Source organism: Haemaphysalis longicornis, unplaced genomic scaffold (genome assembly GCF_048455015.1).
Source record: "Haemaphysalis longicornis isolate Haplotype H1 unplaced genomic scaffold, Haemaphysalis longicornis Haplotype H1 scaffold_18, whole genome shotgun sequence".
Taxonomy (NCBI): Eukaryota; Metazoa; Arthropoda; class Arachnida; order Ixodida; family Ixodidae; genus Haemaphysalis; species Haemaphysalis longicornis.
Window position 1 is genome coordinate 9378412 of NW_027526282.1, and position 27235 is coordinate 9405646.

At 46.1% G+C, this 27235-nt stretch overlaps 1 protein-coding gene across 1 annotated transcript in view; it reads right to left on the reverse strand.

Moving 5' to 3' along the window:
• LOC144166655 (protein ELYS-like) overlaps positions 1-27235 on the reverse strand; it is a 93835-nt gene that overhangs the window by 53424 nt on the left and 13176 nt on the right. Inside the window, exons 4-13 of the mRNA XM_077696187.1 lie at positions 25359-25614; positions 24608-24652; positions 20388-20496; positions 19051-19179; positions 17208-17292; positions 10279-10438; positions 9328-9463; positions 6102-6186; positions 5880-5970; positions 4366-4427 (exon numbers count right to left, since the gene is read on the reverse strand). Of these exons, the coding sequence (XP_077552313.1) occupies positions 4366-4427; positions 5880-5970; positions 6102-6186; positions 9328-9463; positions 10279-10438; positions 17208-17292; positions 19051-19179; positions 20388-20496; positions 24608-24652; positions 25359-25614 (1158 nt within the window). The remainder of the gene's footprint in view (positions 1-4365; positions 4428-5879; positions 5971-6101; positions 6187-9327; positions 9464-10278; positions 10439-17207; positions 17293-19050; positions 19180-20387; positions 20497-24607; positions 24653-25358; positions 25615-27235) is intronic.

Below are 27235 nucleotides of genomic sequence, written 5' to 3' on the forward strand. Positions count from 1 at the left end.
TGGAGATTTTGAGGGGATGTATTCACCATGTGCTGAGCCAGCAACCTCTCTGTGCCTTTTCAAGAAAGTCAATCTAGAATAAAATCGGGCTGCTCATCTATTTATGCTGGAAGTCGCATAAAATAAATTAATCTAATTTCAGGAAGGCGTGCTCCATTTACTTTTTTAGGGCACCTGTACATGACAGATGGCTTTGGCCAAGACATCACAACAAAGCCCACCTGGACTCAAAGAACCTCAACCTTCATGCAGAACCGAGTTGCCTGCCCAAACTGCACTTGCCATACTGAGGCCAAGGGCCCACATGCTTTGCTTACACTGGAAGCATTTTCCTGCCGTTCTCCCAGCAGTGAAGGCAATCTAGCATTCCCACAACCCCACCACAGAAACACTAGAGCAGGAAGACCCTCCCCACAAATCGAGCAGCACTAAGCAACCCTCTGGGGGTACCAACTCTTTCTATGAGACCCAGCTTGTACAATATAGTACTAAGGATCAGACACTAAGTCACAAGCTGTTTAAACTACAGCAGCTGTTTAAACTGATTTTTCGGACCTGGAGGGGAAGGAAAACAAATAAAAGAGCAGTCCAAAAAATCCATAAGCCATTACTCCTACGGGACAGCTGGCAGTTTCTCGGGAGAGTCCGAAATACCCAGCAAGCCCGAATTTTCGGAGTCCGAAAAAACGTTTCGCTACTGTATCTCATTTTTAGGTGTGCCGGAAGTGCAGCCAATTCAGCCAATTAGCTACATTTCTGACCATTTGTGCCCACTGTGCCGCTTCTGCCCAGTGCACAGGTGCAAACTATATAAACAGGCCTCTTATTTGCCAGTCTGGAGCAGTTCTGAGCGGCTACACAACAGCTCTCGGACAAAGTTATGTAATGAGCCAGTGCAGAAGCAGCTCCCAGCTCCTCTCTGTTGTGTGCTGGCTGCTGCGCCGGAACAGCGAGAGCAGTTTGGGCACCTTTGCGCTGCTTCCTGAAGCAACTGAAATATAAACGAGCGGTTCCGGGGCTGCTCAGAGCTGCTCTGAGCTGGCAAATCAAAAAGACAATGTTTGTGGAGAACTGACCGCTACAGTTCACTTGGGCTAAAACATGAACTGACATACTGTATCAAATAAAAGGATCAATTTTACCTACAACATGAAAATACACCAGCCGCTTAATTAAACAGACACCCTGGAGGGTGAATGTTTGGCTAAGTTGAGAGATTTAATACCGTATTTACCCGATTCTAACGCGCACCCGGTTTTCCTGGCAAAAAAAAAACAAAAAAACTTGCACCTCCGATTGTAACGCGCACGGGACTTTGTGACCCAAACAAACGAATGTGAGAGAAACGGGCGATTTATTTCCCGAAGTAATCTCGCTCCTCATCGCTCTCCGCTGACCACAACATCTCGGCCTCGGTGCCTTCAAGCACGTTCGCAATGCCACACTTCTGAACGAACATTCAACCATGGTCGATGGGATCGTGGCCCATGCCTCGCACGCCCATCCCAAGAGCTTCTCCAGAGGTGCACGCATCAGCCGACCGCTCGTTTTGAACGCGTGGGAGGCGCTGCTGCCATTGCTGTTATCAAGCGCGCAAGTGAAACGATTTGACGATTTGTGTGAACGCCGATAGAAAAACCTAGGCGCCTAGGCTTACTGCGTCCGAAAAATCGTTGCTAAAAGCTTTGGGCGCCATCTTGAGATGGCGATGGGTGGGACGAAATTTCCGCTGTTTCGGCAGTTTCGGTTTTGTATCCGATTCTAACACGCATGCGATTTTTCGGCCTATTTTTCCGGAAAAAAAGTGCGCGTTAGAATTGGGTAAATACGGTAATGCGTATTGCTCCTGGATATTTTACTTGTGCCCCTCAAGGAGGGACACTGGTCTTGAGGACCAAAAATTTTCCAAGATATCAATTTCCCGTATTAATTTTATTTGCAGTCTACAGGCTCCAAAGAATGTGCCTGCAAAATTTTATAGCTGTAGCCTGTGGTACCGGGGTTCTTGCACCCGGCCGCGGTTCCCAAGAAAGGACACTGAGCCCCCTCGAACACACCTTTACTTGGAGTCCCGCTACGCCAAGGTACACCGCTCAGCCGATCCGGCTGCACCCACGTCGCCCAGCCGAGTCCGCCATGTCCTATCCTCGCTCCTCTCACGCCACCTCCTCATCCTCAGCCGGCACATGTCCATCGCGCGGGATTGTCCACCGCCACTATTGCCGGATTACCACACTCTCCCCCCCTCCGAAGAAAAGGCCGACGCTGGCTGCCCTCGGCTGCAGTCCCACGGCTCAGCCCGGATGGCAGTAGACCGGTGCCACAGGTGGCCTCCTAAGACCCGGGGGTCCTTGCAGAAGGTCCAAACGTGGCAAGGTCCTGTCCGCGGGCCTTGCTCCGCGGGTCGCGTCGGCACTCTCGAGGGACTCCCACGGCTCAGCCCGGATGGCAGTAGACCGGTGCCACAGGTGGCCTCCTAAGACCCGGGGGTCCTTGCAGAAGGTCCAAACGTGGCAAGGTCCTGTCCGCGGGCCTTACTCCGCGGGGGTGGTGCCCGGCGCAGTCGTCAGCAGCTGTCCGCCTCGAGCTCCTGCTTCATCTTGGTGAACTCCTCCTTGGTCATGGAGCCCCCGCCCTCACCGAGCTTCTGGAGCTTCTCCCGCGAGGCGTCGAAGTCCGGCCGCGGAGGGGCCGGGGGAATGATCATCCCGGCGTAGTCCTCGCTCTCCTCCAGGGCGTCATGGAGCCAGATGAACTCCTCGTGCTGCTGAAGCACAGAGAACTCCGGCTTCTGGAAGTCCGACAGCGTCGTCTTGGTGTGGACAGTGAACTTGACCTTGTCCCTCTCGCTGAGAGCATCCGAGATGTCCACCACCAGAGACTGGTCCGCCAGGTCGATCGTGTCTGACCGCATCCTCAGCGAGCTGTCGGTCACGTTTGCCGTGTCATCGCTGCCGTCCTGAAGAGTCATCATCACTGGGCGCTGGCCGGCACAGCGACGACGCAGTCCACCGAAATCACGCACGACCCAAAGCAGCGACCGCTCCGAGCCAGTCTCGCTGCTTCCTCCGTTCGAAAACGCCCACTCACCATGTCCTGTGCCACTGCATTCTGGGCGGGAAGAAGACCACAGTGCCCTTCCCAGGAACCACGGCCGGCCCCACGTTGGGCGCCAAATGTGGTACCGGGGTTCTTGCACCCGGCCGCGGTTCCCAAGAAAGGACACTGAGCCCCCTCGAACACACCTTTACTTGGAGTCCCGCTACGCCAAGGTACACCGCTCAGCCGATCCGGCTGCACCCACGTCGCCCAGCCGAGTCCGCCATGTCCTAACATCGCTCCTCTCACGCCACCTCCTCATCCTCAGCCGGCACATGTCCATCGCGCGGGATTGTCCACCGCCACTATTGCCGGATTACCACAAGCCCTAAGTATTTACAAAGCTGTCGCCCTTTGAAGTCGCCTAAATGACCATTTTTGCCTGTGTTTCACAACTTCGAGCCTCGTTTTCTCAGAACCAATTTTTTTGTCCCGCGAGGTCAACTGTTGAGTGCAATATCTTCGGATGTACTGGTCAGATTTGCACCATTCTTGCTGCATTTGAAAGCTTACGAATTGAACAGTGCAATAAAACCACTTTGCCAGTACAAGATTTGATGCCGTCCGTTTTATGAAAGCATTGGTAATTCATGACCTGACATTTAACAAGTTTACAGTGCTTGTAGAAACAATGCTAAAATTTCTTCTGTGGCATAGTTGCACTCCCTGGTTTTTCTAGAGCACAAAGGGATATAAAGTATTCCAGTATTTTACAGGTAGATAATTAAAAAAATCGCTCGAAATGGAAAGGCATAACATGTTGCGCAACTCTGACCTTACACCCTGTAGACCAAAACTGACTGCATATTGGTGCTCAGGGCGTTAAAATACACTTAATGTGTAAATCTCAAGCACGTAGGTTAAAAAATAACAAAAATGTCTTCAAGACCAGTGTCCCCCCTTAATTGCTCAACATTATTTATGATTGTACAAGCTTTTTGTATGTTTACCCTGGCTGTATTTTGCAAATCACGCTTAGTTAGGGCTTTCAGCGACTGAAATGTCAATTTATTTTGCTTGTAGACCCTAGACTGGCTTTTGACTATCGAGTTCAACAGTTCCTTTGCGTATGATCCTCTACAAAGTGCAAATAAACAAGCTTCAATCAACCATTCATTCATTCAATCAATCAATCAATCAATCAATCAATCAATCAATCAATCAATCAATCAATCAATCAATCAATCAATCATTCATTCATTCATTCATTCATTCAATCAATCAATCAATCAACCAATCAACCAACCAACCAATCGGTGAACTCACCTGTCCCTGCATGCCCAGAAAGGAGGCATGCACAGTGCCCTCCGCAGTCAGGCAAATACAAGCTGTGGGAGAAGGAAGAAGAAGAGAGCAACTTGTAGAACCACGATCAATCATTACCCTAGAAAGTTGTGCACCCCAGACCTTCCTTCTTCAACGCAAAAGCCACCTCAAAATACACTTAGTAGAGAGGCCTCCAGTAAGGAATTTTCATTCCAACAATATTTCCTCGCATTATCCTTAGACTACAGTGGCCTCCACCTTCCACACATACTGTACATTCGCACACAGTACAACAACCTGCACCCCCATGCTGAACCCACAGAGAAAAACAGAAAAAGTGTCACCTGCATAATTGACTGCAACCTGCAAGGTTTCGGTCTTCATAAAAAAAAAAAACAGAAAAACTGCGCAATTATGTCGCATTTGCTGCGATAACGAGCAAACGAGTGCATACCAACTTTTTCTCAATAATATACCGTAGAACCTCATTGATATGCTTTAAAAAAAAAAACGTGAGGGAGAGACGTACTAACGGGAAAAACGTACTTTCGATGCAGAAATGCACTATGGGGCATTTTTAGTGCTCCCAATTGAAAGCACAGCAACCGGGAAATTGTATGAACCGGGAATGCCTTTTGCTTATAAATAACTGCTAGGTTGTGAGAAGCTCTACTTTTGGCTGTGATAAGGGCAGCCCGTGTTATCTGTTCCTCTTATAGATGCTTTCACTCCAACATGGTGACACCTTACCTAGGAGAAGCAAGTGTGCTTGGTACAAAGGCAAACTAAAGCCGCATCGCAAACTAAACAGTGGAAGCTCACTTTGTTTCTGCTTTTGACAAAAAGCCGGCTAGAATGGAGTAAGAGAGATAATGCAATGATGGCTGTAATGACACAAATCCTGGCACAGCGCGCATTACGGTGACGCTGCAATTCAGCGCAAAATTCGCACATTACCCGCACCCAAACTTTACCCCCGTGCAGGTTGTACGCCGGAACGTACGGTAACCGAGGATCTATTTCTTGCAAAAGTTTTAGGGGCGAAGCCCGTTTGGCATTGGGGCTGTTGACGTCTCCTGTCTAATCATCATTCGGCTCATGTAGTCCCAGTACTAAAACACCGGGAAACTCATTTAAGGCCCACGCTAGACGCTAGAACGTAATGCGTACTAAAGAAACACCAGGACACTCGTTTACGCCTCGGGCTAGAGAGCTCCATGCTTCAAAGACAAGAGACTTTTACAGCAAAGCTGTATAGCAGTACCCCCCAATGGTTTCATCTCCGCTGGCAAAAACACCAAGGCGCCAAGAATACACTTCTACACTGCATGCTTCATCCCTCCCCGGGTTTCACGTTAGTGGAGATGTCCCGGGATTTTTTAGCAGTTGGCTCTACTTCAAATCTGCCAGAATTTGAAACAAAACGTGCGCTGAACTGTATTCAGTGATCAGTGCGGGCTGAAGGAAAATCACTGTACCGAAACAATGAGACACACGCACACGCAGGGACTCACAGAAGGCAAGCGAAGATGGGAAGTGGGCCTGCTCAACGAGCGGGTCTGGTGAGCGATACTTCTTCACCGAAGACGGGGGCACCCGCACGTCCTTTGATAGAGAAGGGAAACAACGCGCGAATTTAGGAACTGCCCACACTCACGGGCAAGAGGTGTATGCTCCCACTAATAGCTATCCTAGAAAAAAACAATCATTAGTTAGGAAAGGGAGAAGCAACTCACGAGCAGCGGGAGACCTCCACACTTTGCGACAACTTCCCCGAGCGAGAACAGGCCCATGTAGGGGCACAGCTGCTGGGCGTTTAACCTGCAGGCGTGAAAATAGGCAAAGGTGCTGCTGCTGTCATGCATACAAACCAAATGAGCTGGTATTAAAGAGGCACTAAAAAAAACTGCGTAGCTTTGTTTCAGCTGAAAGTTCACTCCCTTTTGTAGCTCTTCTGGCTTTTGTTTTCCCACAAGGAGCATTTTGCTTGTTTCGAAAGAAGTACTTAAGGGGAGACATGGCTCCTAAAACAATTTTTTTTTTTTAATTTTCAAGTAAGCTCTGTGAAACTTGCCAGTCTTGCTGCCCCCATATGCAGTTATTTTTTGAGTCAGTCAATTAGATCCCAAGATAACTAGAGATAATTAGTCATTTTTGGAGGAACAATAGACAAAACGGCGTTAGTCATGAACCTGTAATCTTTATATTATCCAATACTGTGAAACCTTGTGATTGCAATAAAAGGAGCAGTTTCTTGATGCACCGCCCGAAGCTAATTTTACAGCTCATTAAACTTTGGTGTTTGAAATGAGCACTCAAAATGGTTCCTTGCCACTGGAGCCACCAAAGTTTATGAGCTGTAAAATTAGTTTCAGGCGGTGCATAAAAAAGCTGATTATAGGAACAGTAATATTGGAACAGTAAAAGCTGAACAGTACTATTGGAACCCAGATTCGAATTTCCCACTGAAATCTAACTTTATGCCTGTAATGTTAAACGTGAAATGCTAAGCACAAAATATTAGGCACTTATTTGTGCCCTTAGTAGATCCTGGGGCTAACAACACAAATTTTATTTTAAAGGAACACCCGCATCACGAATGTCCCTGCAAGCACAGGAATCTCAAGTACAAGTTCCGCAGACAGCAGTGAATGCAGCCAGGTGCATGCTTGCAGTGGTTGATTGCAGGCGTTCATCTGGCACCCAACTAATCCTAGCTAACCTTTTGGACTAGTCCTAGGAATACCTTTTCTGTGTGTTTTTAATGGGGCATTTCTTGTTCCAGCAAAGCATAATTTCGTGCACTTCAGTTCATTGAAACAACCGTCTCTTGTTTTCTAACTTCAAAATACTCCAAAAATAGTTAATCTTTCCAAACAGTGCCACTAGATTCAGAGTCGGAAGAAACATGTTAATTGTTTTTTCGAATAACATTACGAAGATATTTCATATATTCGTGCACCCATAAAACTCGGGCATGAAATGCCCTTGAAAGAACTCATCCCAAAGGAAATGCAATGTTAGGCATGATGCTGCGTAACATTGCATTCCTAGCACAAGCAGACTTCATTTTGAAATTGTTGCAGTGCGTGTGTGATTGATTGATTGTAGGGTTTAACGCACCAACGCAATGCAGGCGATGAGGCGCGCCGCAATGGAGGGCTCTGGATTAATTTTGACCACCTAGGGGTCTTTAACGTGCGCCGAAATCTCTTACACATAGGCGTTTTTGCTTTTCGTCTACATCAGAAAAGCGGCCAAAGCAGCCGGGAATCGAACCCGCATCCTCGTGCTCAGCAGCAGCAGCAGTGTTTGTGTGCATTCATGAAAACTTGCACCACAGACGTTCAAAATATAAAATTATACTCTATCAGTTCCAAGACAACAGCCCACATATCCAGTAGGTACAATTTGGGGGAGCAGCTGTTAGGTCTTCAAAGCCTGGCTTAATTTTTGCGACTTGCTAGCATGCCTCATACACCCACAGTGCCCTTCCAAGCAAATGAACGAAAGCTCATGATACTGACACAGGTTAATTTTTTCACAGTTTCTCAAGGGAAGTATGAATCCTATGGTTTCCCAGAATACTAATAAAAATAGCTATAGAATAGCAATAAATACAGTAATAGAGAGGGATAGTAGAAGTAATAAATAGCAATTAAGTACCTTCACTAATACTCAACCCTGTAGGTCACCAACAGAAGTCGCTTGCAAATCATCAGCTGGGCTAAAAGTATTTGTGTACACTGGTTTCTGTGCCTGTTTTATGATCTAGAGAAGTTTTTTGGAATGCTCTTAGCTAGGCACAATTTTATTTCAAGAGTTACCTGATAAATTGCATTTGCCGTGACGATAACTGGAATTTACAAAGTATATATATTCATTTGGACTACAAAATATTTGTGTCAATTCGAAACTACACACATGAAATCATTGTTCGCTTTGCATTTGCTGCAAAATGATAATGAAAAATGTTTATCAAGACACAGGGAATGGCACAGGCAGGAAGAAAGAATGAGCTGTGGGTTGTAAAATTGTTATTCGCAACGGCCCAGTTTTCACCAATCACAATGGAAGGGCGTTAGGAAGGAGAAATAGGAACGAACTACCGCGCTAAAAGAACCCACATGACACGACAAACAGTGCATATGCATCCCTTTTTGCCCACATCAGCCGTTGCTTCAACCCCAAACAGACACCTTCTGCCACCTCCTATACACCGCTACCAGAACTTAGCGCAGTGAAGGGAAAGTTACAGCAGGGATCAAATTGCGGAAAGTTACATCAGGGGAAAGCAGACGACACACGACGACGGAAATGGAGTTTCATACTGACATTACTGGAGGTAAATCTGCCACTGCAACCACGTGCCATTGCGGGAATCACCATGGCAGCTGGAAGCGTGCCTCTACTACTTGGCATGTATGCCAAGCAGGAGAACCACATGGCCAAGTAGAACCACATGGCTTCTTTTCACAAAGCCAAAATAACAATAAAGAATAAAGTTCTTCTCCTGTTCATCTTGCATGAAGCTTCTAAATAATTCGTCACAAGTAAATCATTTGGAAGCCCACTATTCTATAAAAAAAGCTTCAAATAATCCTTTACACTATTTTATTTTTGTTTCACTTAAGGCCACAGGCAACTTTTGAGCCTGTTCAAGAGCCATGCCAAGGACAAGTGGAAAGTGCCTACATAGCATGCTACATGGCACTTTCGTGCCATGCAGCGTGCTATGGCATGCATGAAAGTGCCTACATGACAGCGACAGCATGCCCGCTGAAGCGTGGCTTGTCTCCTATACACCAGCGCCCAATTTCCCTCCTTGTTGATGCCTCTTCCTACACCGTAGCAATAGAGGAGTGCAAATCTGAAGAGTGCACTTTCAAAGATGCCATTTCGGGCTGCCCGATCGCAATGATGCCGGACTGACATGACGAAAAGCTGGCCGGGGCTCCTCACCAGAAGGTCTGAGGCATGTGCGCCCGGTACCACTGGTTCATGTCGAACACGGACAGGTAGCTGCCCACCACTTGGTCACCACGCACAAGTTGCCAGGACAGGAGCAGGAGCACACCCGGGTTGTCCTCGGTGCAATCTGCACAACAGGAGGATCATGACAGTGCAGCACCAGTGCAGAACAATGTGCCAACCACTCTGCAATGTAGAGTTCACTGCGGCATTCAGTGGCTGCTGAAATGACGCGAGCAGAAAAAAATTTATGAAATGGGTGGAAAACTAAATTGATTTCCTTTTTTTTTTTTCTGTAGGGACAAGTGAATGAGTTTTCAATGTTTGAATTTTTAAGAGAAGACGTAAAGAGAAAACGGTGATGAAAGGACAGGTTCGGCCACTATACAATGTTTTCTCAATCACCATATCATAGAGAGAGCTTCAGTGTTCGGTAATATTTTCTCTGAAAATGAGCAGTTTGAAGTTTTACGGTGATGATTATTGGTTTTTGTGGTGCAAGGCCAACAAGGGCAAAGAGTGCCAAGAAAAGTTAGACGAGAATACCAAAGTATGTCAGCAAGAGTACAAGTGCAATGGATGAAAGACAATGACGACTGCTGGTGCAGAGGGCCAGTTTTTGATTATGCATGATATCAAATGCGCTGTAAAAAGTGAATCTCAGTCAAGTACTTGAAAACACACTTATCAGATATCATGGGATAGTCAGCCACAAAGAACACAGAGCGGCGTGGGATATGATGCCTGTAGACTTGGGGGAAACATTTGCGTCTTGTGTCTAGTGCCTACAAGGTTAAGTTTTAACATCACCGTTTAAAAAATCCCACGATGTGCAGCATATGATAAGCTCCCATATTAAAACATCGCCAGTTTTGGCCATAGCTCCTCCCCTAATCAGTGTGCCAAATTGGTATTACGGACGTTTTATTGCCTTGACGTTACCTCCTCGCCGCGGCCCCAGTGGTGGGGGCAGTGTGCGGAAGGAGATGATGCGTGAACCCAGTGGCCCACCGTCCACTGCAGGCTGCAGGCCAGAGTCCGCACTGCCCACCACCCGAGGCTCGAGCGGGTACTCAAACACCTGCCGGGTGTTCCGAAACTCCTGCACCCCCCAAACACCCTCCGTGTGACCCCAGTCACCACACAGGATCTCGAACATCACAGGAAAACAGTGCGAAAGAAACAAGAACTAACAGTCAAGAGGACACACCGACAGTGCTCATCGTCTTTTTTTTTAACAGCGCAGCTGTTGTACAAGCCATAAATTCACCATTTCAGGAAAAAAAATACCAATAAAATGCGAAGCGCTCGTGAACGCACGCCTTGCTGCGACTGCCAAGCGTTTCTGGCATGCACAATAGCTTTCAAAGGAAAAAAAAAAAAGAAAAAAAAGAGCAGCGAGAATATGCTGAGCGCGTGCGAGGTCTCGCAGCGACCGCCGAGTCCCCAGCTCGCGCAGTGCTTTAGCAAAACTCTAGTGCTGTCGTCAGGCGCTACCACGCATTTAAAGGAACCCTGCAACACTCTTTGAGCAGTGCAAGTAAACCTGCGCGACGTTTAGATTACACTGCCAGGAATACCCGAGCCAAATATTACACGTGCACGTGAAGCGGTGAGCGCGCAAATCGATGTGAAAGACGCGAAAAAACCAACCGCGCTCTCTTCAGTTCTCCTCATTATGTGCCCCTGGCATGGCCTAAGCGACGTCACCGAGGCCATGGCTGCCCGATCGGCTGTCACTGGTCAACTTCGCGGCTAAAATCTCCATTTCCGTCGTCGTCATCGCTGTGTACGAACCTCTTCTATGCCTGAACCTGTAGGCACAGTTTTGCCATTTCTTTTGTGTTTTGAGTGTGCGCGGGGTTTGACTGATGAGCTCAATACTTCCTTTTCAACGGGACCACTCGACTACCAATGTTTATTGCGTCAAAAACACCCTACCGGCCCGAGCGTGCGCTTGCGAGCAGGCACCCATGCCTGCTTTTTTGTGGCACCAGACCGGAAATAGGCGCCTCCACGTTGCGGAAAAAAGGAGAAAACTCCCTGGCCTGTGATATATCAAAGGCTGCCAAAGAGAACACCGTGAGCCACCCCACTCTCTCCGGGAGAAAGCGCGCAGCTTTTGTCGCGTTGTCCGTGGTCAAGTTGAGAGGGAACGATTATGCGCGATTTGTCATCGCGCGTAGTTTCGGTGATAGTGAACGGATTTTTAAAATTCTTGCGGGAGGATATTGCTGAGACGATAGACTTTACCCCAAAGTACATTCCTAACAGTTGATAGTAACTGTTGTAGGGTCCCTTTAATACTTGACATGAGGAACACAGCGATATCAATGCATATGACGATTACAACTAGTACAGTGCCAAGCAACAACGAAACATGTAAATAAACAATTTCATACTTGTGCAAATGCGTGCCGATGTGTCCTTCAGTGCTCACGTATAAAGAAATCCTGCAGCTTCGCTATGGTTTAAGCCTTGTGCGACTCAGTGCAAGCTTCACTGGTTGAGCTCGTGGAAGTCTACATCTACAATGCTGAGGATAACTGCATCCACCACTCATTGCGAAGATGCCAACCTCTTAGATGCATGTGATGACGAGCACCGCAACTATGCAGACAAACAATGATACTGAAACTTAACTACGTGCCCGGAATTGCTCACATACAACAGCTCTGCCATTCAAGTCTTCCCTGAATTTTTTTTGTGTGTTTTCCTGTTCCGAATGAACCAACAGGCCCCACTCCAGGCATTAATTCCCCAACAGAGTGGATCGAAAGCAAGCCTAGCACACACAGGTGTAGTAGACTTGACTTACAAGGGTAGCACGGGTCTGTCTGGTGCAACACTTTACACCTGACCTGCCAGACGAACATACTCCGTGCATCACGAGCACGTTAAGATAAGTAGCACACGGTCACGTCCAGTACAAACCACTGCAGTCTGCATTGTTTAACCTACTTTAAGAGTTGCACAAACCCTGTTTTTTTGTTGTTGTTGCTTTCACCTTTAAAGCATGGGCTAACTGGCCAATGCATTACACAGAGGGGGACATCGTTTTGGCACGGCACCCCAAGTGTGCACGTTGCATGAAACCCAAATTCACACCCACTCGTCCTCCCTTCCCCTGTCTCAAAAAGAACCTTGTTTAAAATCTAACAAGCCCACTTTTCCCCCAATTACTGCGGCATGCAGGTCACTCCACGCTGATCGTCGGTAGACAGACCCAGGCGTGGCCTACAGGCGAATTCACATCACTTGCAAAGGCAGCGTACCGTATTTATCTATATCTATAAAAAGAAGTGCCCGACTGACTGACTGACTGACTCATCAACGCCCAGCCAAAACTGTTAGACCTAGAGACTTGAAATTTCACGAGTTTATTTGCGTCATTGAGTAGGTGCTCACTAAGGCGGGTTTTCCAGAAATTGCCCTCCTAACCGAAGAAAAGGGCGAAATTGTGGTTTCACGAATTCGTGATTTTCTCGGTCACCCATTCACATATCGAAGCGCTTTTTGCTGATATAAGTAGCGCTTAAGAATACCTAAAAAGAAGTTTTTGGATTTCGCCCTAACCTACACCAGCGAGGTGATTCCGCATTCCGGAACTAAAACGGTGTTCCTAAAGATTCTCAAATAAATCTTTCACCGATTCAGTAATCCAACTGATTTTTGCTAGAATATGTTACTCATACAAATGCACAGAACCGTTTTTAAGTATTTCGCTCTGCGACACCACTAAAAGGGTCAAATTGTTTTTTACAAATGACACGGCGGATGAGCCAAAAAGGCCTCACTGGTTATGTACACGTCTAGCCAAACTGCTCTTTCGAACGGCTACAGATTGCAAGGGCACATTCTGATTACGGTGTTGGAGGTCAATATTTCTTAAAATTTTAAAAATTCCACCTTGGAGAGAGTGAGAAGCGGTAAAATAGTTTTTCAGATAATAATTTTTTACCGCCCGCCATCTGAGATATCGCACTGATTTTCGTTGGGATAGGCAACTTACTCGCGTATCTCAACACTGTTATACAAGATTTTTCAATGACACCCTCCCAATAGAGGCAAGCGGGATTTCGGGAAAACACTGTGTTTTTACACTTTCGTAAATAACCACCCAGCTGGTTGATATCTCCCATTCGTTTTTTCTGGAAAATGCTGCGCATTTAATTGCCCAAAAACCACTTTCAGGATTTTGTCCTAACATGCGGATAAGAAGGCCACCGAGATTTTTTAATCTGCATTATTTTTGGACGTAAAATTCAGTTGAGTTTTCCCGCGTTCGCTTAGCGGTCGCCATCTGTTGACACCTTCGCGCCTCCCGTAGGGAGCCCATGTTACTCGTGATAAAACTGTACCGATGAGCATCGTTCATATCTTCTGAGATAGCACTTCCTACGAGGAAGAATACCCCTCACCCAGCAGGCCTATATCATGTGTTCCCAGCGCAATCTCCTGCCGAATTCAAGTTGTGTTTGCAACCTGGCACTCTTCCTCATATCATATTAAGAGTGCAAGCAAACCAAGCTCCTTCTTCCATCCACTTTTCCAAACCTTGAGCTGTGGGAGAACCTGGTGACTAACAGTGATCTGGACGTTCCTCCAGAGCGAAGGCTGCCCACTCATCACATGGCTTTCTGAAATTGGGAACTACTCCCACTTGGCCGGCTCAATAAAACCTTCTTCACTCACTGACTCATTCGCTCAAACGCGCCATCTTGGTGCAATTTGTTTAGCGAGAGTTGGAGTAAAACACGAGTACCAATCGTTTCACATTACCACGACGCGCCTGCAGTAGGAGCCTATGTACTGACACCAGGCAGACGCTCCCGAGTGTGTACCGCTTCCCAATGAAGTAGCCTAATATGGCGACTAACAAATACCAATTGCTGTCCCTAATATAATGGCCCACCCGAGCACCGCCGGGTACTAGCGCTAGTTCAATTATAAGGCGGTCACACGATTACAAAGCAAGGGTGCAGTTTGGAGAGTAAAAAAAAATTGCCATATATAATATATACCGAGCTTTGAATATAAAGCGGGGTATGACTAGAGCCCCTAGCTTTCCGCGATTCCGCCATTCCGCGAAAAATCGCGGAATTGAAGTGTTTTTATGGAATTCCAAAAAAAAAACGTTAAAAGTGTGGCGCTACGTCCCCAAAACGATATATTCAGTGAAATGTGGTGGAATAGTGGCATTTTCTATTAACAATAGCAAAATAGTTTCTATTAATTGTCTACAACATTTTGACTGTTGAAAATTTAAATTTGCATCTGCGTATTCCTACCTTATCAAATAATAAAAGTGGCTAGGTGGCACAGCCTCCACCCGAATCAAGGGGCATAGTCATAGCCACAGAAAGAGAACATTGCACACGACGAGGCCTGTCAGATTGAAAACAAATGAAGGGTGCAATGAGTAAAGCGGCCAGCAAGGCGCTAGTATACTTGGAGAACTCTGACACTTGGAAGTTCTTCAAGAGTGTGAGGTGCTTGGATCCCCTGCAAGTTCGGTGTCTCTCAGAGAAGAGATCAGAGTTTGGGGCCGTTCCTGGATTTATAGCCCTAGCTGCTGAATGGCAAGTGTCCTGAAGCCTGCCCAAGACCTCAAGTCTAGTGACCAGTGGCACAATTTCTAGTGGCACAATTTCTTTCTAAACAAGAAAAGCCAAGTGAAGATTTTGATGTCCTGGCTTTCTGGGCTGGGATGGAACACCTGACCCCAACACTTTCTTCCATTGCCCTTAAATACCTGTCGGTGCCAGTCAACTCTGTTGACGCAGAAAAGTCATTCAGTCGCTATGGTGACATCGTGTCTCACAAGCGCCATTCTCTTGGTGAAGAAAGCACAAAGCATCACCTAATGCTCAGCCACAATAGCTTCCTTCAGTTGTAAATAGAATCTAGCATGTTAGGAGTCTGAAGTGTCTAATAAATGAACTGTTACATGTACCTTATTCCGTTTCAATGTTATCACGGAATTTTGCAGAATCCCCTATCTAGAATCGCAGAATTTGAAATGTTTCACCGCAAAAAGTGAGGGGCCCTAGGTATGACAGACTACGGATTTTGGAAAAAAAAATTGCCTTATATTCGAATAAATACAGTACTTGTGCATGCTACAAATAATCCATTCAATTGGGCCCCTTGCTCTGCTCATCCACCGAAGACCTGTCTGCACTTTGTCAGAACAAGGCAAAAAAAAAAAAAAAAAAGGAGCGGATGTGCTGTGAAAAAAAGTCCAAACGTTGTGAATGCTTTAAGGGGGGACACTGGTCTTAAAACAATTTCTTTTAATTTTCAAGCAACCTTTGTGAAACTTGTCAGTCTTGCTGCTTTTCTCCCACTGATTTCAGATATGCCATTATTTTCTCAGTAGGTCAATTAGTTCCTAAGATAATTAGCACTAATTAGCCATTTTTAATCAAGCAATAGACAAAACAGTGTTGGTCATAAAACTGTAATCTTTATATTTTCGAATACTATGAACCCTGGTGAATGCAATAATCGAAGCAGTTTTTTGATGCATCCCTTGGAACTAATTTTACAGCTCGTTAAACTTTGGTGTTTGAAATGGGCACTCAAAATGGCTCCTTCCACTGGTGCTACCAAAGTTTAATGAGCTGTAAAATTAGTTCCAAGCGATGCATCAAAAAACTGCTTCGATTATTGCATTCACCGGGGTTCATAGTATTGGAAAATATAAAGATTACAGTTTTATGACCAACACTGTTTTGTCTATTGCTTGACTAAAAATGGCTAATTAGTGCTAATTATCTTGGGAACTAATTGACCTACTGAGAAAATAATGGCATATCTGAAATCAGTGGGAGAAAAGCAGCAAGACTGACAAGTTTCACAAAGGTTGCTTGAAAACTAAAAGAAATTGTTTTAAGACCAGTGTCCCCCCTTAAGCAAGGTCAGCTTCCCACATGTTCCCCTACCCTATTTCAGAGCATGTCAGAGCATTTCAGAGCACAGTATTTTCCCTTCATATCATGAGGTTTATTGACAGGGCGTCTCGAATGGGGTAGCAAGTGAAATCTAAGGTTTGACGAAATCTCGTCAGGTCGGGTAAAAGGTTCATAGTTAAAAACTTGCGGTCACCAACCAAAGGCTTATTAAAAGCGTAAAAAAGAGACGTTTCGGAGCCGAAACGTCTTTTTTTCGCTTTTAATAAGCCTTTGGTCGGTGACCGCAAGTTTTTAACTATGGGGTAGCAAGGTCTGATTGCTCCAGAGTCCAAGTGAGCTCAGGATCTGTTGTTGCCCAATCTGTCTTCATAAGGCTGCAGTTGTGATACTGCCACGTAGATCAATTCAGGTCTACCGTGTTCCAATGCTCCACTATGAGGCCCTTCTCCATGCGCAGTCCCCACGCCATCTACTGAAACCTTTTATTTCTGTTGAAACACTTGGAATGCCACCAGGAGCTATAGTGGCGCGGGCAACAGCAGGCAATGGCGTGATAGTTTTTTACAGTGGATGGAGTATTTCATTTGCTAAATCGAAAACCAAGCGTCCATGCATTTTTTAATAAAAGAACACTGCAAATACCACTCGTGTACTGATTTTATGCCTCAGATTTGCATAATGTCTTTTTTTTGTTCAACAATGTTGACAAGCATGAACACCACCACCAGATCTAGATGCTTAGGAATGGTTGTGGGTATATGAATGTTTTGTTCAAAGTCTGTTTCAACTTTGGCCGGGCAGCTGAATGGACAGACAGACCGACAGACAGACCAAAATTTCTGCATTCAAGTAGCCCAAAAAGACTATAGTCTTTAATATGTGCAGAGCACAAGGCAAGGCAAGAAGCCAACACTACATGCCTTATACACACAGCGGGAAGCCAACACTACATACCTTATACACACAGCGGCCATCCTGTCCTGGCTCCTTACTCCCGTAGGTCACTGAGTGCATGGTTGCCACAGAGCAACAGCTAAGCCTATTAAGGAGAGAGAGAGAGAGAGAGAGAGAGAGAGAGGTCAGCTGTCGATTTTGTTACAGTAGCCTGCAGGATGCCCTCATCTGCCTACCTTGATCGTGCAATGACAACGAAAACGAAGTTGGCATCACCGCGTGAAAGGTCAATGATTGCATGCACCATTCCCAAATTTCTTGCACATTTATTATTGAACTCGCCATCCTGGTCTTTGCGGGTGTCATTACAGTCTACCGTCATTCAGGGGGCCCATAGGTCTTTGGGACCGAAAAATGGCCCCCCAAAAAATTTTTTTAGGTACCACTTTTTTCTCGCTTTGCACAGTTTTCCCTCCGAAAATGCCGTACGTAAAACAGTACCAGGTACTTATAAAAGCCATAGAGGCCCGATTTCAACAAAGGAATAACAATTTTCCCGTAATTCCCCACTTTTTTGGCACGAGCGGTATCACAGTGATACGGAATTCTCAAGGTACATCCCAGCATATAGTGCAGCTAGGAAGATCATTTCTTTTGCACTGTTAAGCGAATATGTAACCCTTTGAGGGTCGAATTTTTTCGCTGCTTCCCACAAAAATACTGCTTCCCACATTTAATTCTCCACAACTTGTGGTATCTATTCATGCCTTGCTGGTAATCTTTTGTTGACTAGTTTTTTCCCTATTGTTCTCAAGAACGATCAAGGAAACTAGTTACTTCACATAAAAACTAATTAGATACTTGACATCAGCTAAAAAAACTGAACAAACCCATAAAGTTCCGTCAAAATTGGTTGGAAAGCCAAAGAAAAGTTTTTAAGACCAGTGTGCCCTCTTAATGCACATGCTGACGGGATTACCGAAATTCACTGAAGTGAACACATATCCCACCATGAATATGCGTTTTTTCCTTTTTTTTTTAGATGTGCGTATCATAGAAAGTCCAGCCCATGAGGTAACTGCACAATCAAAGAAATGGTAACAGCAGCACATTGATAGTTAAGGAGACTACATTGAAGAACTCAGTGAAGTTTCTCAACTCAATTCGTTTCTGACATACACTGCATTCAAGCATAATGCATCGAAATACAAAAGGAAAATGCACACTGCTGCCAAGGCAAGCGAGGCAAAAAGTGTTTCGCATCTCATGCCTGTCTAGACCTCACTTCCTTGAGTGAATACAAAAATGAATAGAAAATTTTAAAAGGAAATGGTTCTTTGTCTCTTACTGGTAAACACTCACCCTTTGTATTGTCCATTCCTTCCCCCCATTTGCAAACAGGAGGTTCCTATTAACACAAACTCCCCCCCTGTCCTGGTACAACCCCCCTCCCTTTTCCCCCAAGCAATGATTCTCTTCCATTCCCACTACAGGATCACCTCGTTACAAGAGACACTGTTACAAGAGACGCTTGGTTATAAGAGACATTTGAATGAAAGGGATTTGGCTGGTTTTCCCATGTTCGCCACGTTAGCAACATTGCATACGAGAGAACTTTGTTACAAGAGACGTTTTTTGGTTCCCTTGAGTGTCTCTTGCAACAAGGTCTTCCCGTACTACATATTACATAGTTTCTGTGAGCAAGCCAAGTGCAGACAACTGTTCACTTGAACCAAGCATGCATCAAATCACACCATGCGATAGAAACCAGACTCATTAACAAGCCGATGCAGCCAAACACACAAGTAAAAACGAATTCCCCTTCCGCGACCACTGCAGTTGCGAGTTGTCTTGCTGTTGTTGCACAGTGACCAATCATTCGGCGTCTGTCCGGCCAACTCACCCAGTGGCCGAGCGCACAGTGGTGGCGCCCTGGGCGACCCAGAGGTAGCAGCAGCAGCGGGGGTCGTTCTCCGGCTCTTGCACGGCCAGCGCTACCACGGGAAGGTCCGAGGGGAGAATCACCGTGAACCTGTGCGCATGGCAGGGGCACAACAATGGTCACACCCCAGTGCCATCTGGGTGGAGCAGCGTTCACGACACCTTGCAAACAAGCGCAGCACAAGCCCAGCTTTTGACTGAAAACAGCCTTGCGCTCACCGTTCAGCCAAGTACGCGTGGAAAAAAAAAAAAAAAAAAACAGGTACTAGGGTACCTGAAGTCATCGAGCATCAAACTCGTTAGTGACAGTACTTTAACAATTTGTAAGGAATCACGTCTTTTGGGGCAAACTTGTAATCTGCAAAGAGCTGAAAGAATACACAAGCATTAAAGAAGCAGTCAACAAAGTGCTGTGCACAGCCGATCATTAGCGAATTGAATGCTACACCATATCCTCTGCACGCATTTATCTTTCGTATTCTCGTTTCTAGCAACATTGGATCAGGTTGAGAACACTGTCTATGAGACAAGAACAGTCTATAATAGCAACAAAAAAGCTACACCCTTTTCTTATCAAACTTGCCAGTACGTCATGCAAAAGGACAAGGATAAGTGCGCTTCACTGAGCGCTGCCACGCACTAGTAACAAGCATAAATAAACAAATAGCAAGGCATGGTTTGCGACAACATACATAAGTCAAATAAATTGCACATCCCTGTAACTACAGGGTCGAGATAAACGAACAATGCCTCATTAAGCCACGGCGATGCATGCAGTTACATCCGACGGGGGTCATTGCATGCACCACTGAGTGGCTAAGCCCTCAATGGTTCATCTGCGTCAAGAAGGGCTGCAAAGCTGCCTTGAACACTGAAGGCAGTAATCCACAGTGGTATTTGGAACCTCCTGAAGGTTGGAATTCAACTCAGTGCTTGACCTCTTCTCCAGAAAGACACACCCGAATTGATTTTTAATCGTATATACAACAAGTCTTTCAAAGTGCAGTTCTTGAAGCATTCTTTGCAGGCCCTCTCCCGAATTGCTGAACGATACAATGTTGCCTGCAAATCTCAAGCGGCTCAGATATTTTCCACTAACTCGTATTCCTTTCAGACTTCTCCCACAGAAGTTTCCTAAATTCACATATATTTGTACTCGGCAGTACACCTTAGACCTTAGGAAAGGATGCCGAGGGAAATGTCAGGAGCAAACAGAAAGGCCAAACAAGCAAACATCCCAGCCGGAATGTGCACTCCACTTCAAATAAAGGAAAAAAAAAAAAAAAAGTCCCCACTCACACGGGTGTAAGAGTCACCACGTCCCAGAAGTGGACGGTGCCACAGGACAGGCCAAAGCCCAGGCAGCCGAGCTGTGGCAGCCACTCCAGGCAGGTTACCTCTTGGTCATCTGGACAGGACCACAAGAGGGTCAGAGAGAGAGGGCACATGAACCACTCGCCCAGAAGACGCTAGAAACCAAACACCGGACAGCCTACATCGATGGCTAAAACTTGTATGTTGCAAGGATTTGTGGTGCTACGACCACAATATGTAGTGTTTTACATTCTTAGCTGGTAAGACTAAAAATGCAATGAGATAGAGACTGACGTTGGCCTCTGCATGGTCTTAAAGGGGCCATGCAGACAAAATTACAAGTTGGTTTTATTCGAAAGATTTCGTGCTTTGTAGTGCCCCCAGCGCTTGCCCGGCAGCAAATGATGCCGTATTCACTGAGAAATTAATCAATTTCGGTTGAAAATTTGATTCTCCCGCCAAATCGTGTGTTTGTGACGTTTGCAATGGCATCACAAGAACCGCTCTGCAACTGACTGAAGCCTTGTTTACCATTGGTCAACCTAGATGGCGCCACCATACCGCAAAGGGCCATTTTCTGCCTTTGCTTTGTTTTTTACAGTATTTGTACCTGGCTTGTTTTTGCTAAAGTAGAAAATAATCGTTCCATGAAACATGGTGTTCGTTCGACAAATGTGGTCATGCAAGACACCCTCGCTTACGCCAGCCGGCCAGTGTCGTCGGAGACAACCTTAAAGCGCCACACGGCTGTGCAGCTAGAACAAGCATAGTGCATGCAGTAACAACAGCGGTACGCATTGATACTTCTATGTGTACGTGTACTTTTGTAATTTCCACTGTTTATCCCAGCATTCTTACTACTATAAAAGAATGCACTCTTCATTTAAGCACAACTAGCTCGTTCGGCAAGCTTATAAGCCCTGCCTAATTTGCATTTGCTTTTGCCGGCCTCAGCCGATCACACAGCTGGGCATATGACACCATAGGTTCTGTTGCAGGGAAATGAGCTAGTGGGTCGCATGGCCATTCTCCTTTTTCCTAATTATATAGCTTATTTGAGCAAAGTTTACGTTAAAAGTGGTGTCAGTGCGATTCTAACGAGGCAATCTTTCGAATGAACCAACTTCAAGCAAAGAAAGCATCTTTTGTAGGTGCGCCCACATGCTCAAAGGGCAATTACTAAAACTGCGGAATCGCGACAACTTCTCACAGAGAAGTGTGCAGCCATCAGAGCATTTAGTGCCAACTTCGATTAATTTCGGAACAGAGTGCAGCACATTGCTTCTATGTACTTCGTAGTGTTCTAGTGCAATATACAGCCATACATAGTTTTACACAGTCCACTCCCAAATTTCGGAGTGCTCAATACCCGGAGGTTCAATGAAGAACACCCTTAACATTTAATTAAATGGTGTCACAACACACTTTGCCCCGATCCATCCCTAACAGCGCCGCTTCCTCCAAAGCGCTCAATGGGCAGATCTTGCAGGAGTTCCAGCAAATGTCTGCCGAGAACTGGCTTCCCATCCAGCATGTTTTTCACACACAAGGCTGCGCTGAAATTACGTCCGGAATTGCAAAATACCCCGTCTGGCGTTCACGGGTGAAACTGGTGGCAGGTTGCGTGCAGTAGCCATAGATGTGAAGTAGACCTGCGTTGCTCTCTTCAATGTTAACTCTTTCGTTACCACGCCTATTCAAATCGATCACCGGTGATCGATGATTTATATTGCCTATTTCGACATGTTGTAGTCGTCTCTCGTACACCTAATGCAGCCAGTGATTAGTCTAGGCATTGCCCTTTTAGAATCAGTTTAAATTTTCCTGCTCCGGCGACATTGAGATTTTTGGCGGCGTTTTTTGCGAGCTGAGGTGCGCGTGTTTTGACGAAGGGGGCGTGGCTGCTGCACTTGAGAAAAAAGGATGCAGGTCGTGGTTAGGCTGCATTAGCGTGATATTTTTTTTTGTCAAAAGGCTCCTGGCAAGTCAAATACCAAATAATGGGGTCAGCTTTGTAATCCGACAGCGTTGAGAGGTTTTAATTACTTGAAAATGGCCCCAGCTATTCACTAATGATCTTTGGTTCGGAGAAAGAGTCACTTTATTCTGCCAAAGCTTATTTCTGATGGTCCCCCGCATGTCTAGCAAGTGTGCCTGACATTTTCAACCAGTTTCCAGCAGTTTCGGTTTCGTTTTCGCATTGCGAAATTCATATTTGGCGCTACTACACAGTTACCCAACTACAAGCTCATTTGCCATGGCGCCTCCGTTGCCCGCTACTGCTCCTCAAAACAAGCATGCCGCTCACGCTTCCACTTTATCTACGCCTTGCTTCTGCGATAAGAGCTTCCGCTGAAAGTCAAACGATAACACCAAGTCGTCGGGTATCAGGTCAGACGAGGAGAACGCTTCCAATTGGCCATGAACACCGCCAGCTGTTCACCGGCCAGTTTCGGTTTCATACGAGGGTATTTCCGGAAGTCTAGTGTCGCTTCTTAGTAGTACTGTTTATTCTGACAAAGTCTCCAACGGCCTTGTATTTGTTTCTTTTCGAAATTGTTAGGTGGCGCTGCTATGTAGTAGGCTCGTAGTGCTGAACTCGCTTCACAGCCCGACGGCGGCTTGGTGAAAGCTTGCTGGGCATGATTCTAGCGCATCGTACCTTATTCCTGCAAGCAGGGCTACCATAGTGAGTCAGAACATGATAATCAAACGCAAATGAAAGTTCTGACTGATGAGCGATCATCAGAACGTCAACAAGCATCCACCAAAGAGTTTGGTTCTCACCTCCAAGCGGATTTTTTCACATCGCTTGCTTGCCTTCAATATTGTGCCGGTCATAATCATTGACAAGGTGTTTTTACATCACGTGGAGGCTAATTTGGGCCTTTAATAATGTCAAACCACCAGATTTCTTCTAGAGAACTATCCAAAATAGCAAAACTTGAAATAGAGGTTGGGCTTCACCACATGGCATGGGCACCACGTGGGCTAACATTTTCTTTTATATCTGACAAATTGTACTGCGCAACTCAATTTTTTTTTCTAGGACGGGTTTTTGAAATGTCTACCTACAAAATGTCTATTCTAAATTTTTTCTACTACACGTGGTTTATTATACATAACTTACTTTTTTCTTTTTTCTTCGACGCGCGGACAAAAATTTCGAATTCGATAATTTTTTTCGGAATCATTATTTAGGAAAACATTAATAAAACTGGTGTCGTTGGAAAGCGCGTGGAATAATCTGCATTGTATGTCACTGTAATGTGTGCCTAACCAATATGTATAGCACAAAAAAATGTTTTGTTAGACCCTTAAAATTGGTCAATTTCCTGCGGTAACGAAAGAGTTAAAACAAGTTCATAAGCATCTTTCAGCATTTCCCCCACCCATTGCAGTAGATTGCATTCTTGCACTTCTGAAGTATTCGCATTGACCAAAGTCAAACGGGCAAGCCTGTCCATTTGGGTTTACAAATGTTATACTAAACACCTAATCCTCGCAGCTGCTGCGACAGTCAAATTCGGGCCAATCAGTTTTAATGCCTGCAGTTTTTCAACTGAAGGCTCTCTTTTTTACGCAGGACAATTTATGCACTTCATTGTTGCGGCAGCATTACGGAAAATCTTTGAGACATTTTCAGGGATGGTGGCCTCACCAGTAGCCTAACCTTACAACGGATTACACTCACAAAACACTGGGTGCATGTTAGAAGCGAGTGTAAACGGCAGATCTCGCAAAGTTCTTAGCCAGTCCAAAGCACCACGATTCCCTGTTCGGCTGTGGTTGCGTATTTCAGGGTAGGAAATCATTACTGTACGTGGCTTTGGTAAGTCTTTTGAAGCCGGCATATTAATATGTACACTCTCAAAAGTTGCCAAAGCAAACACGAAGCTGCCCACTGATTTCCCCTTTCGCCAATCGCATAAGCAGTCATTGCCTTTTTTTTTTATTTTCAGTATTTTTTATTTTCTTAGTGCATAACACCTACTGCATTCCACGAAAGCCACAAACTAGCCCCGCCACACAAAGGAGAAAAAATACCCTGAAGTTAATGTTCGCTTATGATGAGAAATCTTGCTCAACAGAAGACAAGATGTAGCGCAGTACTGGTGAAATGTTTGATGTGAGCAGTTCAACCAGCGCATTAGAGATGAGTCTCCGCGTCACCCGTTTGGAAATAGACAACGTGACAAACTCACCATCCACAATTGGCATTTCGTCTTCTTCGATAAGGCTCTGCACATCTGGAAAAAAAAAAAAAGTACAATTCATTGCAGTGAAAGTCTGCCCACATTATGCATAATCTACGAGCCCTACCTGTTTCCTCGATAAAAACAAACCCCTTCCAACCCCTCATGTCTTTCCGAACGTAGATCTGAAATGCTGCTGTTGCTCTTAGTCTTCCTCTTCTTCCTTTCATCTCTCGGCAGCCAATTCGTTGGTCTTGATGACCCAATGGTTGTCAGTTGGCTGCATTACATGCTGAACCTAAAATAACTTTTTCCTCCGAGTTTGAGATATGTCTTCCACCTGAGTTTGCCCTCTGAGATGGTTTATGATGCGACTTCTCAAAAACGAAAATGGGAGGACAATGTAAGAGGAAAAGGCCAGCTTCAGTTATTCATTTCCAAATGAACAAGGCACTGCTTCCAAGATATGTTTCGTGGCATTTTCTTAATGCATGAGCCAAAAAAAAAAAAAAAAAAGTAAAGAAATTATGCCCACCTCTTCTCACGGGAGCCCTGGTGTGATGCAACGCATCTCATGGGGGGTTCCATTGGCGTTTTCCATCGTATTGATTACGCTTATAGCAGGGGTTCTCACGCGAAGGGGAGGTGGGCATAATTTTCCATTTTCACCGTGCAATGCACATGCAGTACACGTATGCCGGAGCGTGACCTTGTGCCCCCTCACGTCAGTGATGCCTGCGTCACCGGTTCCCATACACACCGCAGAACTGCAAGCAGGGGTGCAGGGGTCCCCTCTCCAGGTGAGCGGGGGGCCGGCCCGGAGTGTCGTCGTCGGAAAAGAACCCCTCCTTCTCCACGGACACCACCCCCAGCGGCTTGGTCTCATTTGCGTGGTGCTGCACGCTGTCCAAGCAGAGGCCCAGCAGCAGCAGCTGACGGTCCTCCGTGGCCACAGCCAGCCAGCCACCGGTCCGACGGCCCAGCTCGTCCCCACTCACCACGGCCAGGTGGGTGGCCTGGGCAGGGCATGGAGGGATTGATGAATTGTAGGGTTTAATGCACCGACGCAATTCAGGCGACGAGGCGCGCCGTAGTGGAGGGATCCGGATTAATTTTGACCACCTGGGGATCTGTAACGTGCGCCGAAATCTCGTACACACGGGCGTTCTTGCTTTTCGCCTCCATCAGAAAAGGAACCGCCGCGGCCGGGAATCGAACCCGTGTCCTCGTGCGCAGCCTCAGCGGCGGGCAGGGCAGGGAGGGGAAAAGGCAGGCTGATCAGCCTTGCGGAGCAGATGGCAATGCAACCATGTGAAGTGCCAGTTTTAACTACTTTGTTACATCGAGGTTTAACTGCGCGTGGCTGCTGGTTTGTGTGGCAGAGTAGATGGCGTGAACACAGAATTCAAACAGTACGAGTATAGTATATGTGTGCACGCGCACGCACACGCACACACAAGCTGGATATTCGAGAAAACTTTTTTTCCCCAGCCTTGATGCGTTCCGGTGCTCCTGTCTTGCTGCAGGCCTGCTTGCTCTGTGCTGTCTTCAATTTCTCCAACGGTTACTGGCAGGCAGCTGTACACCATCCTGTGGACACCCCCACTGGTTGATATGACATAGGCAAGGCTACCCACCTGATGGCACCCAGCAAGAACTGCCCAATTGTCATGGCAGTGGGCGAAATGAACAACCTCGCCACGGCACGGCCACGTCTTTAATAGAGCCCTGCCTTTTACATCGCCACATTGCACCCACATCATTCCGTTGTTGAGCCAAGGCATAGCGAAAACCAAGAAATGAAGCTCATCGTAGAACAAAACGAGGGAGAGGATTCATTTGCGCATTACCGAGGTTGGACGTCCACTGCTGGACTGCCCAAAGGACGACCCTCGTGCTGCAAGGAGAGAGCTCCGAGCGCGAGCTGCGAGCTCAGCCTCTCCCTTGCAAGTAAGCTGTTTTCTCGTCATCTTCAGCTCCAGCGAAACATGACAATAAACATGACATGACATGTCGCTGAAAGACGACAGTCGACTGCCGCTCCTGTCAAGTAAAGGCCTCCCCTCTCATTCCCGCTCATCTCTCATGCTGTTCCTTTCCCGTCTCGTTCCTCCCAAGATGACACACTAGAGGTTTGCTCAAGTCCATTTAAATTTACCGCGTTGTACTGCTCTAAGTCGGGTGCCTCGATGCCAGCGCTGCCATACGGCGGAGACGCACGTGAATTGAGGCACCCTACGACAACATTTATAGAACCACGATGCCATACTGCGCGAGCGTTCCAAGCGGAACGTGTATCCCATCTAGTGGAACCTTTCGTTGCTATTGGCACTTGATTTCTTAAATGACGCCAAGAGGTAGCGCTGGCAACAGCAGGAGACTGTTTTCTGCCGTATTTCATTTGCTATCGCAAAAACCAGGCATTCATGAATTTTTGAATAAAGGAACACTGTAATACCTCTTGTGTGTTGATTTTCTGCCTTATATTTGCATAATATCTTGATCTTGTTCCACAATGTTGACAAGTATGAACACTGACACCAGACTTAGACATTTAGATTTGGCTGTGAGTATATAAGACTATTGTCCAAATATGATTTTACTTTGACCGGGCAGCTGAATCGAGTCACAGAGACA